At 42.3% G+C, this 20,850-nt stretch overlaps 1 protein-coding gene across 1 annotated transcript in view; it reads left to right on the plus strand.

Annotated features, from left to right (window-relative positions):
- TECPR1 (tectonin beta-propeller repeat containing 1) overlaps positions 1-18,316 on the plus strand; it is a 36,034-nt gene extending 17,718 nt beyond the window's left edge. Inside the window, exons 11-24 of the mRNA XM_019541758.1 lie at positions 1,154-1,309; positions 1,848-1,997; positions 3,007-3,164; positions 3,910-4,037; positions 4,331-4,433; positions 5,125-5,221; positions 5,625-5,704; positions 7,130-7,186; positions 9,980-10,154; positions 12,318-12,453; positions 13,715-13,807; positions 15,067-15,173; positions 15,878-15,997; positions 17,869-18,316. Of these exons, the coding sequence (XP_019397303.1) occupies positions 1,154-1,309; positions 1,848-1,997; positions 3,007-3,164; positions 3,910-4,037; positions 4,331-4,433; positions 5,125-5,221; positions 5,625-5,704; positions 7,130-7,186; positions 9,980-10,154; positions 12,318-12,453; positions 13,715-13,807; positions 15,067-15,173; positions 15,878-15,997; positions 17,869-18,066 (1,758 nt within the window). The 3' untranslated portion in view covers positions 18,067-18,316. The remainder of the gene's footprint in view (positions 1-1,153; positions 1,310-1,847; positions 1,998-3,006; positions 3,165-3,909; positions 4,038-4,330; positions 4,434-5,124; positions 5,222-5,624; positions 5,705-7,129; positions 7,187-9,979; positions 10,155-12,317; positions 12,454-13,714; positions 13,808-15,066; positions 15,174-15,877; positions 15,998-17,868) is intronic.
- The last annotated feature ends 2,534 nt before the right edge of the window (positions 18,317-20,850 follow it).

A 20,850-nucleotide genomic window follows, 5' to 3' on the forward strand; every position in this document is an offset into this window, starting at 1 on the left:
ATGCTGGTGCCCCTCACTCCTGACCCACAGACCCCTTGTCCCTGCTGGTGCCCCTCACTCCCAAGTCACATCCCCCCCATCCCTGCCGGATCCACTCACTCCCAACCTGCAACCCCCTGCTCTCCCCAGCCCTGCTGGAGGAGGCACCCAGCTGCCCCGTCCCAACTGAGCCCCAGAGCAGTGACTCCAGTTTGTGCAGGCGGTGGCAGAGTGAGTCCAGCCCCAGCACAGGCTGGAGGGAGGAGAAGGGAAGGCCTGTGCCCCCTCCCCCCTCTCCGGGGCTGGGGCTCCTGTGCCATGCCAGGCAGGCTGGCCACAGTCTTCATCCCTCCCAGACAGCATCTCCTGGCTTCCCCACCCTCACAACCATGGGCACTGGCCCTGGTGCCTCTGGCCCAGCCACAGAGCTCCCTGCTGCCTCCAAAGGGCTCGTCTGCTCCCTTCTGTTGCTGGAGGGCAGGCACCATCCCCCTCCCACCCCTCCTGCCCTGCCGCAGCCTGAGCCCAGACAGCTTTCCCCAGCACTGGCAGGCACCCACCCCTCTCCACACTCCACCCCCCGACAGTCCCCAAGCCCTGGCCCTCTTACCCCTGCTCCCATAGACTTACTTGCATCCAGCTGCTGGGGCTGCTCCCACCACCCTGCCTGGCTGCATGTGGTCACGTGTGTGTGCATGTGGAGTCATACGCAGTGCCCCCTGCCTCCAATAGCCCCACCAACAGAGCAGAGCAAAATCCTAGACACTGGTTCAGATTTCAAAAAACCACCCAGATGAAAATGGGAGGATCCAAAAAGAGATCATGTTCGGGAAAACCCAGTTGTATGATAACCCTATTTTAATCCAACTTAATAGAGGATGGTGTTAGAAAGCACAATCTTAGTTGGACTGAAACTGCTATATTTATTTTTATTTAAGTTAATACTGTATGCAAGGCACCAGAGTCAAACAATCTCGTGATTTTTTTTTTTCCATCTCCCTATATATCAGTGAGGCATACATGTGTTTTTTTCACCCAGCTTTGCTAGTCTTCAGCTGATCACTTTACCCTCTACTTCCTATTCCTCAAAGTGGTACAGGAAGAACCAGCAAGGATTTTGGGGAGGGGCCAGGCAGGCCTCTCAGCTTCTTGTGATCTTGTGTTTCTGCTACAGTCTGTCTGGGTTAAAACTGGGACCTTACAGTGGTGGAGAAGCTGGAAGCCTCATAAATGGATGGACGTTCGAGTGGCTCTTGAGCAGTTCACTGGGAGTGATGGAGTGCGAGATAGCATTCTGTTCATCTACTACATGCATCACGAGGAAAAGAAGGTGTGTACACCTAACAAAATGTGATCCCAGTCTTGCATTTGATAAAAAGGAAATCTGTGGATACAAAAGAGAGAGTTGAGTGGCTTGGAGGATGGGCATTTTCATAAATGACTCTTCTCATCTCTAGGTTACCAGTTCAAAACTGATCCAGGGCATTAGGGAGTGAAAACTCTTTCTGATACTTGTTTTGGCCTCCTGTTAAAAAGTATTTCAGAGTGGGTGTCTACAGAAACCACCATGAGCATTATATCAATTAACAATATTGTTGATAGCCCAGTTCTTGATGCCTGGCAAGAGGAATAGGGTTGATGCACGGTGATGGAGTGGTCCAGAAGATAGATAGGACCTCTGTCGCACAGAGCCATAAGGCTAGCCCCATTTCCTGAGCACTTGCAACCAAAAAACAAGGTTCCTTCCAAGATGAGACTGTGTCCTTCTTGTGTTCTAACCAGGGACTGCATAGGGCTGTCTTATACTGAATTTGAGGGAATCTTTCCATGAGTTTGCCTTGGTTGCAATGCTCTTTTTACTGTCTCAGTACATCCATGCATTCCTGAATGAAGTCACCATTCTGGTTGAAGTTTTGAATGACTCCAAGCACTCCTTTGCCGTGTACACACCTGAGAGAACAAAGCAACGGTGGCCAATCCGCCTAGCAGCTGCCACGGAACAAGAGATGCACGACTGGGTAACCGCCAATCTGGTTCTTTCTTAGCACTCGGGTTGTGTAAGTTCTGAGCATTAGGCTTGCAAGATTTGGCTCTTTTGGCCATTTCTACATTGGAGAAACCAATTTGGGGGGCATAGGATAATCCACCTATACTACAGAAGTGTTGCCACAGCTTATTTGACACTACAGTAAACATCTGAAGCTGCCTGTTATCTCTAGTGCAAGTGATCCCATGAAAAAAAAACATTCTCTTGGTGTTATCCTCTGAAATCCCCTAATGTAAGCGAGGTCATAGAAACCACAGACAGAAGTTGTGGCACGGTCACCTCAGCCTGTCCTTTCTTCAGAATTGTAAGAAAATCCAGCACTGTGCAATGGCCAGACCTACAGATAACCTTAACAACTAAGGTTTGCTCTGCTCTGTGCAGATGTTATACTTCTAATAAAGAGTTTAATCTGGTAGACCAGGGGTTAGCAATCCAAGGGCTGGATCTGGCATGTGGAGCCAGTGGATCTATCTGTCTTGGTGGTGAGGGGCTTTTCTGGGCAGTGGAGAAGCAATGGCAGGGGAGAAGTGGGGGCCAGGTCCTAGGGCTGGCCCACCTTGGATCTGAGCTGGCTTATTCTGGCCCACATCCAAAAACCATTGCTGGCCCCTGCAGTAAGCCAAAACTTTCCTGCTTTTCTCTATGCATTGAGCTGGGTGTCTGCCTGCTCTACTGCACAGAGATTGCTGAATTTCAGCAATAATGACAGGGTTTATGTTTGCACACCTCCACATGTTCTGAAACACTTTGGGATCCTGCAAGGTGCAATATACATATCAGAGTCCATTAATCGCATCAGTAGTAATGAACTGTGATATGTTTGATCTGAACTCCGCTAGTTCACCACAGAGTTCTAGGAGTTTAGAAGCTTATCATCTTTTCTCTCCCTAGCGCTAGATCATTAGTGTTAGATGAGAAACGTGTTAGAACATTAAGACCATGACCTACATCTACCTCTTCGTTCCATCCTTGTACCGTAGCTTGCTTTGCTGAGCATGTCCTGCTGTGAAAGCAGACGGATTCAAGGCCCTCCTTCCCATCACGCAGTCTGGTCAGTCACATGCAAAGGAGACATCTTTGTTAGTGAGCCGAGCCCAGAACTGGAGGCTGCACCACACCTGATGCCATGTGACCAAATGTAAGACATTTCTGACATTGCCACTTGCTAGTGTGGGTATCATGAAGCCAGAATTTTCTTTAATGGGCAAGTCATTGGTTTTACACACAGCATGAAATGCACAGTATGCTGCTGATGTCAGCCAATAAATATTTCCCTTCATTCTCGTGTCATGAAGTTTCCTAGGATCACATTTTAGCTTTCATATATTTGAGCCATGTATTGTGACTCTGATTGATCTGATCTCATTGGGTGTAACCTGAAACAACTTGCAGGACCGGGCCCTAAATTGTCATAGCCATATAAATGGATGGCATATTCATTATTCATTTATCAACTCCATTTATAATGTGGAAGCTGATTATTTAATAACCCTTAAGTCAGAAAATCTGGAGTCCAAATCCTGTATCAGTATGCAGGGCAGAAGAGGCTCCATAATTATGGTAAAAATCCTTATAAGAGCATCATAATTAGTCATTTAAAAAAAAAACAGACAAGAAATTTAACAAACCAGGAAATTTAGAGTTGAATTTTAATGAGAGTGAAACACTTGGAAGCCTGCAGGGTTGCAGTAAAAGCAGTCAAGCTGTCTGGAGTTACTACGTAGCAGACCAAAGGAAGCATTCTTAACTGCTTGGACCAAAGCTGATTGGGCTGACCTTTTTCTTTTGCCCTTACACAGTCAAAATTCAGGTGTAACAGAAAATGTGCATTGCTCATGAGTATGCTTATGAATGGATTTTAAAATGTTGTCTCTTCCCTTCAGGTTTTGGCGTCAGATAGGAGGGCATCTCCGACTGATAGAATGCAATAGCCAGGGCATAGTGTGGGGCATAGGGTACGATCACACCGCCTGGGTTTATACTGGTGGCTATGGAGGAGGCTTCATTCAAGGTAAGGAAATATGTTTCTTCCACCATGGTGTTTAAAAGTCCCTGTGTAACATCAGCAGAACCAGTTATTTCAATCTTCCATTCTTATAGCTCTCTTCTCTGTAGAGTTTTGTGACGGGCAGATCCCATCCCTGCAGGGGAAGTGGGCTTTATATCTTGGTCTCAAAACAAGCAATAAAACATTCATAAGTGTTGCTGTATACCTGCCAGAATTGAGACTATGGCACCTTTCATGCGTTTTCTTTCCCTAAAGTTTTGGCATTGTTTTTAATCCCAGTGGTTTAATTCCTGCAGGATTGGCCAGTAGTGCTGATAATATTTACATGCAATCAGATGTCAAATGTGTTTATATATATGAGAACCAGCGGTGGAATCCAGTCACTGGATATAGTAGCCGGTAAGTTATATTTTATTAAATAAAAAGCATGTAGTTTTATTACATTTCTCCATCCAAGGTATCTTTTAGAACTCATTTCATGGGTCGTCTCTAATGTTTAGTATTAAGTTGGGTTGGAAAATACATGGTCTTTGAGGTCCTAGTATTGTCAGTGTTCATTAAAGAAGGCATGTACAGCAATGTTACTCATCTTGCGAATGCATTTCATACACTCATCAGGAGCTCTTGAAGAACAGGACCATGTACACTGTGCACTGCTCAGCAGAATGAACCTTTGATCCTGACTGGGGCTCGTGGGCATTACATTTAATAACCTGTTATAAAATTCTTTAATAACATTCTTTCATGGTTTAATATAATGGGAGCCAAATCAGCTTTGCCCTTGCTAAACAAGGAAGACAACATTTTCTTCACACTGTAATAGGTTAATACATCTTCTCCTCATGATGTACGTAATGGAATATAGATGGATGAACAGAATGCTCTCTCACTCCATCACTCCTGGTGACTAAAAGTAATGTTGACTGAAGTGCTTTTTATTGTGTCTTGCATTCACTCTATATTTCTTAATATTTAGAGAATCTAATGACTAAAGAGTGTGTTTAACATATGAGTGCAGGACATACTACCTGAAAGAGAAAGATTTTATTATCTCTTAACATTCTCTCTGCTTGTATATTGTTTGCTACAGGGGTCTGCCCACAGATCGGTATATGTGGAGCGATGCATCTGGTTTACAAGAATGCACAAAAGTTAACACAAAGCCTCCATCGCCACAGTGGTCTTGGGTAAATTTTGTTTTTAAATGAATTCTTTTTAGAAGAATTAATGTTAGAAAAGTAATGTCTACTGAATAGACCCCCTGGACTGCAAGTTTTATTCCTGACTTTGCCATAACTTGTGTCACTTAAACCTCCATTATTCCCTGTCCATAAAATGAAGATAATCTTTCCTACCTGCACTCAATGTTCTTGGAGTCCTTTAAGAATCCAAACCTAAATGTTTATAATACCATGGGACCCAAGAATAAAAAGTGCTCTTGATATGCCAAGTTGTACTACAAGTATTATTGCAGTATACTCTGCAGCAGGTAAAGTGCAAAAGATGGACAGTAAACATTAAAAAGAAATTCCCATGTTATACTTTTGCTTTCTGTCATGCTTCTCTTTAAATTTAATTCCCTGACTGTAGGTGTCTGACTGGTATATTGATTTCAATGTCTCTGGTGGAACTGACCGAGAAGGCTGGCAGTATGCTGCAGACTTTCCAGCGTAAGGAATTTAATTTTTTGTACTTAATATCCTGGGTGCCAATGTGCCATGTTTAACCCCTGAATACTTAATATGTGTTCATTTGCCATGCTGTGTTGGCACCTTGATTTTTCCCTCACTGTAAAATGAGGAGGAGAGGACTGACTATGGAGCATGTATGAATTCGAAGTATTACTCTCTATAGATGTTTAGAAGGTAGACAGTGGGTAAAATGTAAGTCCCGCAGGACCAAGCAAATGTTTTCTAGTATTGTAAGGTGCACATGTTTTTCTGTAGTGGGTAGTTTACCACTGACCCAGGCCAATGCACGAGTATCTTCATAATGCTGTATGTTGGAAGTTAGGGGCTAAATACAGATACTAAAACAGCCTGAAGCTGAATCAGTTCAATCTTCACAGGTTAGTCTCAGCTGTGTAGATTGAACTGATAAGAAAGCAAACAGACATTCATTTTGATTCCAGAAATACAGCCACGTGCATGCAGTAGCTCAGGCCAGAAGCTGGGGGGTGGTGGCAGGTGCTAGAGCATGCTTCCCTGCTTAGCTGGAGCAGACAGATTGAGCCAAACCTAGGCTGTCCACCCTGCCAGGTGGAAGGGGGGGTGTTGTGGGGGAGGTCCCACCAAACATCCTGGGATGCTTATAGATTCATAGGTGGTAGGGTCTGGAATGGACCTCTCCAGATCATCAGGTCCAGCCCCCCCATGCTTGAGCAGGAAATACTGCTGGGGTCATGTGACCCCAGCAAGGTGAGCATCCAGATGTTTTTTGAAGATATCCAGAGTAGGTGATTGTACCACTTTTGGGGGGAGTTGATTCCAGACCGTGGACACTTGAGTTGTAAAGAAAATTTTCCTTACGTCTAATCTAAAGTGGTCTTCTAGCAATTTATGACTGTTAGTCCTAGTCTTCCCCTGGGGAGCCCAGATGAACAGATGTTCTCCCAGTCCCTGATGTGGGCCCCTTATATACTTATATGTCGCTACCAAGTCCCCGCTGAGTCTTCTCTTTTCCAGGCTAACCAGATCCAAGTCTCTCAGCCTCTCATCGTATGGCCTGCTCTCCATGCTGTGGAGTTAACTTGAATCTGGAGGGGATCTGGGACAGAAGTTCAGTAAAGTGATTTAATCTAAATCAGCTAAGTCTGATACTATATCCATCCAGGTTTATGTTAACCCAGTTTCAGCCATTTTGAAAGTGGTTTGCATGAACTGAACTTCAGTTTTGTTACAGATCTGAACCAGTTTCCGATTGCTTATGCTGGTTTATGTTTAACTTCTGTCCTTAGCCAGGGAGAGTTTTGCACAAAGAGTAGGATACCAAATAACAATGGGCTTAAAGAGACCCAGTGCCAGCAGGCAATACCTGAAATCAGAAGGATTTCAGAATCCTTACGGTCTTATTAAGCCATATATCTTCTTTGATAGATCCTACCATGGCCACAAGACAATGAAAGACTTTGTACGACGGAGACGCTGGGTAAGGTAAGGGACTAAGATAAAAGATAATTTCAAAAGTTGCCTGCTTATTCCCTGAAATATCTTGCAGTTCACGGGGAAAACTTCTGTCTACTCACTTGACAATCAGTACAAAAGACATAATCTGCAGTGGGGCAGTCTGTGGTCTTTAGCAACTATTTGTATTGTATTTTTCACTCCAGGCTTTATGAGCAAATATCATCAAGGTTTGAAATGCAACTCTGTGAGATCTTTAAGCAAAAAGACATAAAGGTGCACATTGTTACAAGGTTAGCCAGGTCAGTAGATTGCTTATAACCAGTCATGGGAATTAACTAGTTAATTAACTAGTTAAAGAAATGGCTAACTTTTAACTTTAACTTGTTTTAAAAAAAGGTTAACTTTAACTTTTTTTTAAAGTATAAGTTAAAAGTAAAAAAAAAAAAATGAAATCCAACTTTCTCAGAGTTTTTCCTGACAGCCGCTCTCTAGGACCTGCATGTAACGATACTTCTTTATTGAAACTCTAGGACTTCTTGTTTGAGACAGAGTAGTATGCTTTCCTATGAGATATGGTCTCTTAACAACTACAAGTCCCAGAGTTCCTTAGTTTCTGTGCATTTGCAGAAGTCAACAGGGCAGCTAGTTAGTTGGCTGCAGGAGAGGGAACAAGCACAAGCAAGCAGAGACATTGATCCCAGTAAGATTGGGAGCAAGTAGTGAGGGTGAAGCAGATAATGACTTTTTAATTTTAATGAAGATCAGAACCAGCAGCCCATGTAGAGCGATTGTTCAGCAGTGGGGGCTTAGTTTTGCAAGACAGAAGAGGAAAATTGTCAGATGTAAATTCTGAAATGCAGCTTTTGCTGAAATTCAGTAAGCATGTTTAAAGTTTCTGCTATGCAACTGAACCTTCTTTTTTCTCATTTAAACTGATTTTCTCATTTCAGTCTAATTTTGATTTTCAGACACTTACATTATTTCTAATTCAGATGTATTTCATACCCTTTTGTTACCTTTTTGAGCAATAAAAACTGTAACAACAAAGGTTTTCTGTGGAAACAGCTTTCATTTGTCACCTGGCTATGAATATCTCCTTTCTGTTATTCTGGTATACCTATATGATGCATTGACTTTTACAAAGTACTTCACATGGAGAGGGTGAGAAGGATCTAATATTACATAGGTATTGGTAAATTATTAGTCTGAAAACCATATGACAAGTATAACACTGTCTTCAGGTAAAACAGGGTGAGTTCTAAGTAAATTAGTGGGCTTCTGTGGGCTTATGGAAAAGAAACCCACTCATTGCATTTGAAAATGAAAAATGATGCTAAGAGGCAATTCACTGTGTTTCACGCATTTCTCACAAATCATCTTTAACTTTTAACTAGTTGCTCCCTTTTTAACTTGCCTCTTAACTGGTTGAAAGTAGAAATATTTAACTTTTAACTTAACTCAAGTTAATTTTAAAGGCTGCTGACTTTTAACTTTAACTAGTTACAGTTTTCATAAACTTTTCCCATGAGTGTTTATAACCCTGCTTTGCATGCTAATAGAATTACCCCGCTATAAACTTGAATGCAAGCAGAAACCACCTACTAAGTAACTGATGACTTCTTAACATCGATTTAAACCAGACTACACTCTGATTGGCTGGAAACAAAAAAGAGAAAACCACCATTGTATTCTAGTTTAAGCAGGAGGACCCTTTGCACCCCAGCATTTCCAAAAGGAACTTGGGCTAACACTGAATAGCTTCAGTTTCCCTGGGTGCTTTCTTGTGACAAGCTATCAAACAGGTGCACTAATAAGGGCTGTAAGCCTACAAATTGCATGTTATTCCCCTAAATATTTGGTTTTTGTTTTGTGCTTGCAGGGCCAAAGTTTTGGCTCTGGACTTGTCTCTTCTTTCTCCTCAGCAAAGCCTGAGGGCCTTAAACTGTTGTTTTATTGTACATCCTGTAACTGCAGATTGCATTCAAACACTCAAGGGTGACATGACATAAGTCAAGTTGAGAACCATCCTTAGGGGCAAACGTTTCTGTCAGGGTACAAACTTACGTTTGAAAGCAAACAGGAAACTGCTTAGGGCTACATCCTGGTTTCAGGCTGGAGGAAGGAGGAATGCTGTTTGTTTTTTGGTGGTGGGGAGGTAACTATTCTGATGATGAACTTTAGTGCAACTTCCCTAATATGCTGCTTGCTTGTATATCCCTAATTCCATACTTTTTTTTTTGGAGGAAACTGAAGCAATGTTGCTTTCCAGAACAGTCCATTAAAAGGAGCTTTTTCTGTATGTCTTAATGGGAAATTGCCCACTTTTCCTTCAGCGCGCCAACTGCTGTTCCCACAGCGCACTAACTGTGGTCTTTGGATAGCCCCTTCCTGAATCAAGTAATGAAGGTGCTCCCACTGCCGGTACAGAGGAGGGAATGGACCAGCTGCAGAGTTTTGCTTTCTGCAGTGGAGTCCCCAGTCTCTTCTTTGTCTTGATTATGCTTGGCTATGATTAAAAGGGAGACAGGAAAGTAGAGCAAGCTGCAGATTCCTTAAAGGCCTTGCTTTTGCTTCATTAAAAATTTCTGACAAATTACCACTCTTGTCCTGATCTGATATGCTTCAAGACTTGATCCAAAAACACCAGACTGTTTGGTGTCAGCCCTCTTGCAAACGGGAAATACTAGTTTGAATGATATCCATTGAACAAATGGGTCTGGGGATTATTTCTGCCTGGACTTTAATCACTTCTGTCAACAGTGGAGAAAATGTAGTGGAGAAAGTACATATTCCTAAGACATTGTGTTTTTTCTTCTTCAGAAAATGTAAAATAGTCACCAATGGGCCATGGCTGGAAGTGCCTCCCATCACCCTGTGGGACATCTCCATAATCCCCAGTTCGGCTGCAGATGAGGAAGACTCCATAGCTGTCTGGGCAATCAGTGACAAGGGAGATGTGCTCTGCAGGCTTGAAGTAACACAGCAAAATCCAGCCGTGAGACTCCTTGTTTATCTTCACTGTCTCGTTTATATATAATTAGTGTATGTCGGCATTCAGTCACTTCTTTCTCAGGTTACTTCTCTGGTTGTTTTCCCCTTTGTGCTTCAGATCTGAAGCTCTGTGCCCTCCTATGTAAACCCTGTTATTCTTCAGCTGCCTTTTCCTGTTGCAACCTTTTTCTGGCCCTATACTGCTCAGTCTCCATCCTCACCTAGTGCTACCTCCTAGGCTTGGAACAGCTTCTCTTCTACCCCATACCCCTCCCTAAGACCCATGTCCTTCACTTTCCTTTCCATCACTGAAGGCTCTCCTGCCACCTTCTCTTTGAACTGCTGGTAATAATCTGATTTAGATACTAAGCTGCTCCAAAGAGGACTCTGTTCAAATTGTGGCTTCACTTGAAAACCCACTGAAGTCAGTCTTTCCATTAACTTCACAGGACTTGTTATGTAAAGACCCAATATCACCTACAAATCCTAATATAATTAGCAATAGAATCACATTTATTTACAAACTAGAGAAAAGACTACAACACAAGTTTCTCAATCCAGTAAACAGTACAGTGGTCTTCAGTAAGACTACTTGCACTCTTAACATTAAGCATGTGGTTACCAACTTTACAAGATTAGGACCAAGATGCATTATTTTACAAAATATTTGTTTCTAGACCTGGCCAACATTTTTCATTTCTTTTCATACCTAAAGTTTTGAAAAAAGTAAAAAATTCATGAATATTTTCTGGGGGTTTTTTCTATTAGTTCTGTCTAGGAATTGTACTAATTATGACTGAACTCTTAACACCGTTACAGAAAAGTTTGCAGAACTGAATATTGGGTCTCAGCTATAGAATAATCTGAACAAAAGGGTATTAAAAAGGGTCTCTGGCCCAGATCATCAGAGATATTTGGGCATCTAACTGCCGCCAGTTTTAACACATGGGGCACTTCTACACGTGCAAATGCTGTAGGGTGGGTTTGCTCTATAGTAAGTTACTCCAGAGTAAACCCACCCCAGGCAGGCATCTATACTTGTGGGGATGCAGGAGCAGATTTGTTGCTTCTGGTAGCAGTCTGTTCCTGCCCCCTCCAGCCTCTAGCTCTAGGCTCCCCTTGGGTGCTAGCCCAGGGGCTGGGAGGGAACATGGGGCCAGGAGACAGCTGTCTTCTGGCGGGGGCTGGGAGATTGCTCCCTGCCCCTGAGACCTGTCACTGAAGCCCCGGTGAGGACAGTTTCCTTCCGCCCCAGCAGTTGGGAACTCCCAGCCCTAGCTCCCCAACTGGTGACAGAGGGCTTGGAAAGAGCTGCAAGGGAGGGCCAGGTTATTCCCCAGCCACCTAGGGGCTCTCTGCTAGATGCCTCACTGGCAGATTGGAGCAGGGTCATGCTGCCCTCCATCCCTCCCCTCAGCTCTTTTCAAGCCTCGTGCCTCAATTGCCCAATTGGGGCATGGGGCCTGGGATCTGCCCCTGATTGAGACAGTTCCCAGCCAGCTGCAGGGGAAGTCTCTAAATGCAGCCTGGAGCTGGCTGAGAGCTGCCCTGTTCCCAGCCCCCATTCCGTGGGCAGGGAGTGGGGGCTGGGAGCTCCCTGCTACCAGGGCAGGGGGACACTGTCCCCACCTGGGCTCTGGTGCCAAAATCTGTCCTGGCAGCAGGCAGCTCCCAGGGGCAGGAAGCAATCTCCTGCCCCCTGCTGTCCAGCTGACCAGGAGCAAGTTTGCTCCCTTGTCAGCTGTCTATATGTGCCATACTGTGCAATAACTAATATGAATAAATTTGCTATTTGTATATATAGGCATCAAATTTACTCACTATTAGAGCATATTACTGTGCAGTAAGTGTCTGCATGTGTAGACAGTGATGCTTACTATACAGTAATTTGCGCTAATATTGAGTAAAGCATCTCGCATAGAAACGCCCGCAGAGTCCAATTTTAAGCTCGCCAGAGTCACTGATTTTTCTGGGAATTTGGCAACTAAATAAGTTTTTAACCACCTGGACCTCTGTTTCCAAGTCAAATGGTTTAATAAAAACTATTTTTCAAAAGCTATTTTATTTTCTAGGATTCTTTTAATCAGGTGGTGAGTAGTCAATAGGCACATAAAATCATTTGGTTCTCTAAAAGGTTTGTTTTTACAAAACTGTTGTCATTCCTTAGGGAGCATCCTGGCTTCATGTGGGAACAGATCAACCCTTCATTTCAGTATCAGTTGGAGCTTTTTACCAGGTCTGGGCCATTGCTCGAGACGGCTCGGCATTCTACCGTGGTTCAGTGTCTCCTAAAAGACCTGCAGGTGAGTGCTGTCCTCTGCGGCAGGGCTTCTCACAGTGAAAGGATAATGTACCAAATGGGCACAGGGCTAAGGTATTTGAATGTTGTCACTGCAATACCTGTGAGGCTGGTACAGTCTAAACGGCGTACCCTAACTTACATTCACGTGCATTAAAAAGCATAAATGTAACGTGCACAGACAGACCCATGGAATGTATTCCTCTTTCTTTGCTACACAGCTGGGTAACTTCTTAGAAAGCCAAGAAAAGTTTCCTAGTCTCCCCTACCAGGCTGTGAAAGATATCCCACCTTGAATTTCTCAAGCCAAACCCCTAGGAGGTCAGATTAGAGAGAACCAGGAAGTATTCCACCCACCAAAGTGCTGAAAATGTTGAGTTAGGAAAAGGAGATGGGAAAACATCGCTTTGGCTGAAGCAGATTCGAGGCGTAGTTCGAGAGGGGGTGCTTTGGCTATGCCTGCCTTTACTGCCAGCACCTCTCATATCACCTAGTGATATTTTGCTGTAGCCAGAAAAGCTGTAAGACTTTGGGAGACTCTTTTTAAGGTGGTTTCTGCCAGAGCTCCTATCATACCCTTCCCATCAGACAAAAGTCTTTTTTTCCCCACAGCTTATTTTGCCAGTTTAGACTCTCACAAATTCCTATGATTTCAACAAAAGAATTTGTAAAAGTAGCGACAGGAATTTTCAAAAAGTCCAAAAATCAGTGAAAACCCAGTCTTATTAAATCCCAAAGCTCCTCTGAATAGCCCAGCCACCATCCTTTTATTCAATTTTGAAAAGACTGCGTGGGGTCCAAACTGATAGGAGGACCAGCTTTTCCCAGATCATATGCCTAGCCACACAAGATTACTATTTATCTTTACACAGGTGTCTACTGGGGAAAACTTGACTCTCTTCAGTAGAGATGGGTATCAATAACTACAATACATATATATGTAGGAAAGCAGTGCCTGAAATACCTGATCTACATGAGAGATTTCTTTCCAACAGACAAGCAAAATGGTACATTGAAAAGTAAACATTTTAATGAGGACACTTAATTTTCTACTCACTTCACATTGCCGTATGTTACGAGAAAATAGTTGTTCTGCATCACTATAAAGCCTGGCTAGTAAATACATGATTCACCTTTGTTTTGCATAGATGGGTATTTTTATGCTTGTGAACCTCAAGTGTCCAATACAAAGCTTATTTGGTATATTGCAATATATTTTTATTGCTGTTTTTTCAGCACCTCCTTCAATTATTTCCAACTTCTAGGTGATTGTTGGTATCATATTCCGTCACCTCAGAAGCAGAAATTAAAACAAGTCTCAGTAGGAAGGACATCCGTGTTTGTGTTGGATAAAAATGGTGAGTTGTCTTTATTATTTATGTTACTAAATGACAAGGTATAAATTGGCATTGCTCTACTAAAGTCAGTGGACTATGCTCACTATCCGGTCCTCTGTCTGGGTAGTCTCTCACATCTATGTTTGTATTTTCACATACCTAGTACCATGGGGTGTTTATACACATGCTCTGGGAGACTGTGTGCGCGCGTGCAGGGGGGATGCTTTAATTAGTCCCTGCACTTCAGAATGGCAGTGGAGGCGCTTTATCTAAAGCTTGTCGAATGAGCTTTAGATAAAGAGCCCCAGCCACTTGAGGCTGATGAGATGTTGGAGGCTGCTGGAGCACAGTAGTTGCCACACTCCAGCAGACTTAATTAATCGAGTCTGCTCTAATATGCTGTAATTACAACGTGTCGGAGCAGCCTTGCTGCTTGTGTGTAGGCACCTGTAGATAACATGGGACACTGTATCTGCAACATTTGTTTAATTCATTGCTGGATTTTCCTAAAGAAGAGTTTTGTACCTGAGGATCCCTGCCAGAAACCCAGAAGTGTGCAAAACAGCAGGAAGTGTAGTGTAACATTCAGAACACCACCCCAAACAAACTGGTCTATTGTCTAGAGACAAAATTAAAGTATTCTTTCAAGTTTTTAACGGTGCAACCTGCTTCCTGAGAGATTTCTTCTGCTATGCTTTACTTTAACATCATTGGTACACCTTGTTCTTTATATAGATTTAGAATACAAGATCTTTTCCCCCAAGGAGGTCTACAAATTTGACTTGTGCCATCCTTTAGGAATCCTTGTAAAAGGATAAATTCCAAAAACATGAATTACATCTCTCTAATTCTTAACACATGGGGGAGGGGGGATGCAACCAGATCCCCTAAAGCAGAAGTTGGCCACCTATTACCTGGGGGGATTCTGCACTGTTTTGGTGGGGGTGAGGGTTGTGGAAGGGGCTTTAGTAATATTGTTGCATCTGGATGGTGGGGAGAAGTGGTAGTGATAGCAGCAGCACTGTAGGAGGGGAAGCAATGACAGTAGCTTCAGTAGCAGCAGCGCAGGCTGGATTGCATGTTGCCTGCACTGAGAATTAAGCTCCGTTAAAGTGGCCACTGGCGCAAAAACATTACCAACCCTTGCTGTAAAGGATAAATATGTATTACCACTGATATCTTTTATAGTGCTTAATATCAGCCTCCTATGTGATCAAATCTGCGCTCTGAGTAAAAGACCACACTTCTTTATATAAATTAAATCCTGTCTATTTGTATAGGTAATCTCTGGTACCGTCAAGGAATCACACCAAGCTACCCTCAAGGATCTAGCTGGGACCATGTGTCTAATAATATTCGTAAAATTTCTGTAGGGCCCCTGGACCAGGTCTGTATTAAATTCCTTTCCATGTCATTAATTATAAATAATATGGCAAAATCCTCATTAAACACTGGTTTCTCATCTCATTTCTTCCATAAGGCAGTGATCTAAATGCATCCTAATGGCAATCTGAGAATTAAGGCATAGACAGATGAAATATTGATATACTAGTATAATTGGTATTATACCTTTATTTAAAAACAAAAAAATGGACAGATGGTGTAAACCCTTGTAATTGGAGAACTGGCCCTGTAAGAATCAAGCTTAGCTTTAATTTGTCCACATCATTCCTGGGATAGCAGTTTGCTAAAGACAAACAAGAGCGCTTTTCTACCACCTAAGGGCAAGGCACAGTAGTAGCTATTGCGTGGACAGCTGTCTGTCTGTGTCCTAAATCTGGTGCACTATACAAACTGCTATACATTACACCAGAATATGTGTACATCTGTCCATGCCCTGTGAAATAGTAACACCACCTTTTGCTGTCCCAGTGAGACAGTGTAAAAAGCATGGTTTGTAAACTTGTGAAGTCTTACTGCCTGGAATTGTTTTCACTGCCAAGGTGTGCTTTGTTCAGGTTTCTCTCTGCCCAAATTAGGTGGTTAATACTGTAAGTAAAGTCACTGAGTCCTATCACATGGACTGTTCTTGCATGGATTGTCACAGTTTTCATTTGTGGGGGCTAAAATACTCCTATTTCTTTTTAAAAGGTCTGGGTGATAGCTGACAAAGTTCAGGGAAGTCATAGCCTAAGCTGTGGGACAGTCTGTCATCGGAAAGGAGTTCAGCCACTGGAACCCAAAGGGCTCTCGTGGGACTACGGCATTGGGGTAAGTGCTGAAGGCAAAAATTTGTTCTAGAGTTAGTAGCCAAATAGTTTCAATTTTGGGGCACTGTCAGTTTGTTCAGCGCTGTCTATCAAAGACAGTAAAGAGACTTGGAGAGAAAAATAATGTTTTTATTTTCTGTTAATTTATTATTTTCTATTTTTTTGTTTTCTTCAGGTCTTATTATTGATTCAAAGAAATTATTTTTTAATGATTAATTCTTATGTGAGCTGAGGCACTGTGTGCAGATCGCTGACTCTGGGACACACACATCTCAAAAGTTTGTGTTCTACAGCTCTCAGCTGTGCCAGGATTTTGGTTTGCAGCTGGAAGGGTTAGGAAGTTTTGACCTGCCCTGTTCTCAAGGTTCATTATTTTAAATAGGAAATTAAAAGGTTTGAACAGAAAAAATTAAAATACAGGAACTAACATAGCAGCATTTAAAAAAATAAGTCTTGGCCTGTATGTGATAATCCCATTGCTCTCTATTGCAGTTCTACAGCATTTAGAGTGCAGCTTTTTTTAATATTTTAAGAGAAATCCTGACCCCTTTGAAGCTGACAGCAGAACTTCCCTTGACCTGAGTGAAGTCAGTAGTTCACCCATGCTCCATTCTCTAGAAAAGTTGGTTCCTTGCCTTGTGTGCCTAATTCCTTTTAGTCATTGTGACTAAGGTACGCAGAAAGTAAGAGCCTAGGAGATTTGACCCCTTTGTTGTTGTGGAACCAGTAAATCTACACAGCTCCCCAGGGAAGTGACTATATTTACTCACATGACACATCCCCCTGAATAAGACAAACACCTTGTTTTGGGAAAGCAGAATCCAGAAGTTATTTTTCTCAGTCTTATCTGCCACAGCATGGGCTCACTCACTGCATGGATCAGGGATGGGGTCCATTTCCTGCCATCACTTACTATCCATCTGCAGCTCCACAGCCCCCCCTCACTGCCAAATGCTACTGGCAATTTGGCAGTGGCTGTAGAAAGGGTAAAGCATATCACAGGGCAAAGGTGAACGACACTGGGCACATCTACACAAGATATTTACTGCGGAGTTGCCCAGTTAGCTCTGCAGTAAATGCGTTGGGTCTACATGTGTGGCCCTGTTGAGCCACAGGAAACTAATAAACTCTGCAGCAGGATAGCACTTGTTCTGTCCCGCTGCAGTTTTTTCATGCACAGCAGCACACATGTAGACTCTGACCCAGCTGGCTAGGGTATGAGGGTGCTTCAGTGCAGGGGCTTCCTGCTGGCTAGCCCTGCACTAGAGCACCCTTATGCCCCAACCAGCCCCTTGCAGAACATTTTGCTGGATCAGAGCAGCCCTGGGCTGGCAAACTGACACTCCCGCTTTCCCCCGGGCCTTCTGCCAGCCAGGGATACTCCAACCTGGCTCAGTGTGCTGTGGTCCCAGGCACACATTCAAATGGCATGCCCAGGAGCAATATACTCCAATGCAGTGTGCACCAGAGTTTATTGCTGCAAATTAATTGTTTGTGTAGATGTGCCCACGGATAAGTGGACTCTGCCACTGTTCCATGTGGCCAGGATCCAAGCACAGCCCGCAAAAGCCATTCCAGCATCCCCAAGTTTCCATTCCAGTGTGGCAGTCACTTGCCTCGTGCAATCATACCCCAACTGGATGGTTACTTTGAGTTAAAGGTGCATGTGGTGTGTGAGTAAATGCGGTATGTGTGATATGATGTCAGGGTTTTACCAGAAAGCCTGTCTTTCAAAGAGTCCTAGGAGGGAATTTTCTCTCTAGACAGGAGCTGAATAAACACAGTAAGTTCCTTGTTCTAAACAAAGCATTGAATCACATTGTGTAACTGAATTATGATGTTTCCTTATTATGATTTTACATTTTCTTGTAGGGTGGATGGGAACACATTACAGTCAGAGGAAATGCAACAGAAGCTCCTAAGGTTGCTCTACAAGATACCTCTGAAGAACATTTGGCAAAATCAATAGATCCAGAAGATGGGGAAAATGGAAGGAAAGGAGACCACTCTAAAGCCAATGTTATGGTTATTGAAGGACAGGAACTAGACAGAAATGCTGTTAGTTGTTAATGTGTTCTGTCACCTGTCTACTGGACGTTGCTCATTCTCAAAACAATGTAAAGAGAAACAAACTGTAGGGCTTATCAAACTGACATCATTACTGCTCAGAAAAAAGTAGCTCTCTGATAATTTTGATGTATTTTTAGACCTGGAATTTGCAATGTGCTTTTTAATATTCAATAGCTTCTACCCGTATTGATGAAGAATGACCTGAGAGAACTGACACACAATTTGTCAGGGCAAACGGGTGCTGCTAGGAGCCATAAGAAAAGATCCTTGACATAGCTGCTGTAAAACCAGATGAATGTGACTATCTTTGCAAATCTGCATTGCATATTTATTTTTTATAAAAAATATTTAATGTCCTTCCCTACATCCCTCATATAAATGCATCTTGTACACTATTCTCCAGTTTCTTTGGATTTTAAAAATTGTATCAATGTAATTTGATCTACAGGAAGCTAAAGCAATTGCACAATAGCAAAGAATACATGGCCTGATTCTGAAGACATATTTGGAACCAGAAAATCTTTTCTTTTGCAAATCCTACTTATGCCTGTTCATGACCAGTATCTGCTACCTTGACTCGGGGCAAAGTAACATTCTATTTCACAAATACTTCCACAGATTTCAGTAGAACGGTCTGGTCCTGTTCACTGCGAATAAGGGTGGCAGAACCTGGGCCTAAATATCAAACCTAAGAATGACAAATCTGCTTTTTATTTTTTCCCTTGTCCTGATACTCAAAGGCATTAAATGACAAACTCCTACTAAGGTAAGGGGGTGTTAGGCACCTAAATATATTTAAGAATCTGGGCAATACTCCAACTGCTTACAAATCATGCTTTTGTATGAGTCTTTTTTCTAGAGAGAGAATGGAAAGGTCATAAGTCTGATTTTTACATTATACCGGTAGAAATCCAAATTAATTCTATGAAGCATGTAGAGTTCTGCCCCTGTGCACTTAGATTGCGGCTCTGCTGTGAGCTTGAATTAAATGTTCCATCTTGATTATATTTCCAGCTCTTCTTCTAGTGAATTAATACATCACTGTAGTGCTAGTGTTCAAAAGAGAACTTCCACTTTCATCCTTCTTTGGAATCTTAGTTAATCTTAAATTATTATCTAATTTTTTTTATTTTAAAACCAATCCCGTGGGTGCCAGTCACCTCCCTGAAAGAGCTGAAGCCAACTGTCTGCCACTGGTTTCAGAAAGACACTCAACACTTGGCAAAGTCAGAAGCTTAGAGATTTCTTGCTGAGGGACTGATCTTGTACCTTCAACTCCATGGGAGTTCAGCGAGAGCAAAATCGGGGTCAGAGGGCACTTTTACACATGCTTCGGAGGTGGAGGGCAGCACTTTAATTAGAGTGGCTCCAAGAGTCGCTGATGCACCGATACATGAGATGCCATGACGCTTTAATTAGAGCGGCTCTTAGAGCTGCTCTAATTAAAACACTGCAGCATCTCATGTATCAGTGTCCTCATGCTTAAAAATGGCAGCAGGGGGTTTGTTCAATGAGCTTTAGTTCAAGCGCCTCCACTGCCATTTTTAAGTGCGGGGATGCTGATACACGAGATGCAGGAAGGAGGCTGCTGGAGCACAGTAATTGCCATTTTCTAGCAGCCTCTACACTCATGTGTCTAATTAATAGCACTCAGGTGTGAGTTTACAGCCTATTTCCCCATGTTGTGTGTGTGACTATATATGGAGTTATTTTTATATGAATTACATACAGTCTCTTGTGGTGTCAAGTAGGGCATTTGTAGATGTAAAGCTGTTTTGTTTGCATGTATTTTAAATGTATATTTGATATTTTAATGCCAAGAGAAATTGTTTCAAAAGTCCAAATGTGAAATAAAGATTCTTAAATATCCAATATCCTATATTGTTTCGGCAAACTACTAACTTTCCATTAAGTAACTATAGTTTTCTGTGATTTTTACATCTACATCGTGGTATAGATATTTAGTGACACTGTATTTGCATTAATTCCTATAAATACAAAGATGCACACAGTTCTATAAATCACACAAGTTGTCTCAAACATAGTTAATAGATTTATCACATTTACTCTTAGATAATTTACTAGGCTTGCTTTTTCTCTGCACTATATCAGAAGGTCATTGATACTTTCCTTTTGAATATCCAATGTTTACATGTTCAATAATCTAATCTTATGTGTTGAATACTGAGTCAATAAAATTTGTTCTAAAATTAATGTAATCTTGCATGTTTTTATTTCTCCCTGGGTTGCCAACTCACGTCTGTCTGCTTCACTACAAAAAGCTAATTTTAAACAGTCAAACAGATCTAAAAAGGCTCATTAATGAAAGTCGACTGCAGTTTTTGAAATGGTCTTGCACAATATAAGATTGATTTTTGTCAGAAATAAGTTACTTGTTGTGCAATCCCTGTTTAATTTGCATACACAAGAGCTACTGCGACACTAGGGTTAGCTATTTTCCTGAGACTACGAAGTCATGTATATTATAGGATGTATACTAGAGTAGCCAACAGTTTTGTTCACATTAGTCATAAGCAGGTCACAGCTGACGGCCAGTATTTGCTCAGGGCAAGTGTACCTTTTAGATCTGTTCTTTGTACCACTGACTGCCTGATACTGCATTTGTTCAATGTAATGCAGTATTGCTTGTCAAATTCTTTAATAACTTAAAAAAAAGCTTCCTTATTTGTACTAAGCATTAGGTCCAATCAATGATACACATGGAAGCTAAAATGCTGTCTTGTCAGAAAAGTCCTTTGTGGAAGGACTTTAAAGTCTGCAGAA

This window comes from Crocodylus porosus, unplaced genomic scaffold, assembly GCF_001723895.1.
Source record: "Crocodylus porosus isolate Cpor-Errol unplaced genomic scaffold, CroPor_comp1, whole genome shotgun sequence".
NCBI classification, from domain to species: Eukaryota; Metazoa; Chordata; order Crocodylia; family Crocodylidae; genus Crocodylus; species Crocodylus porosus.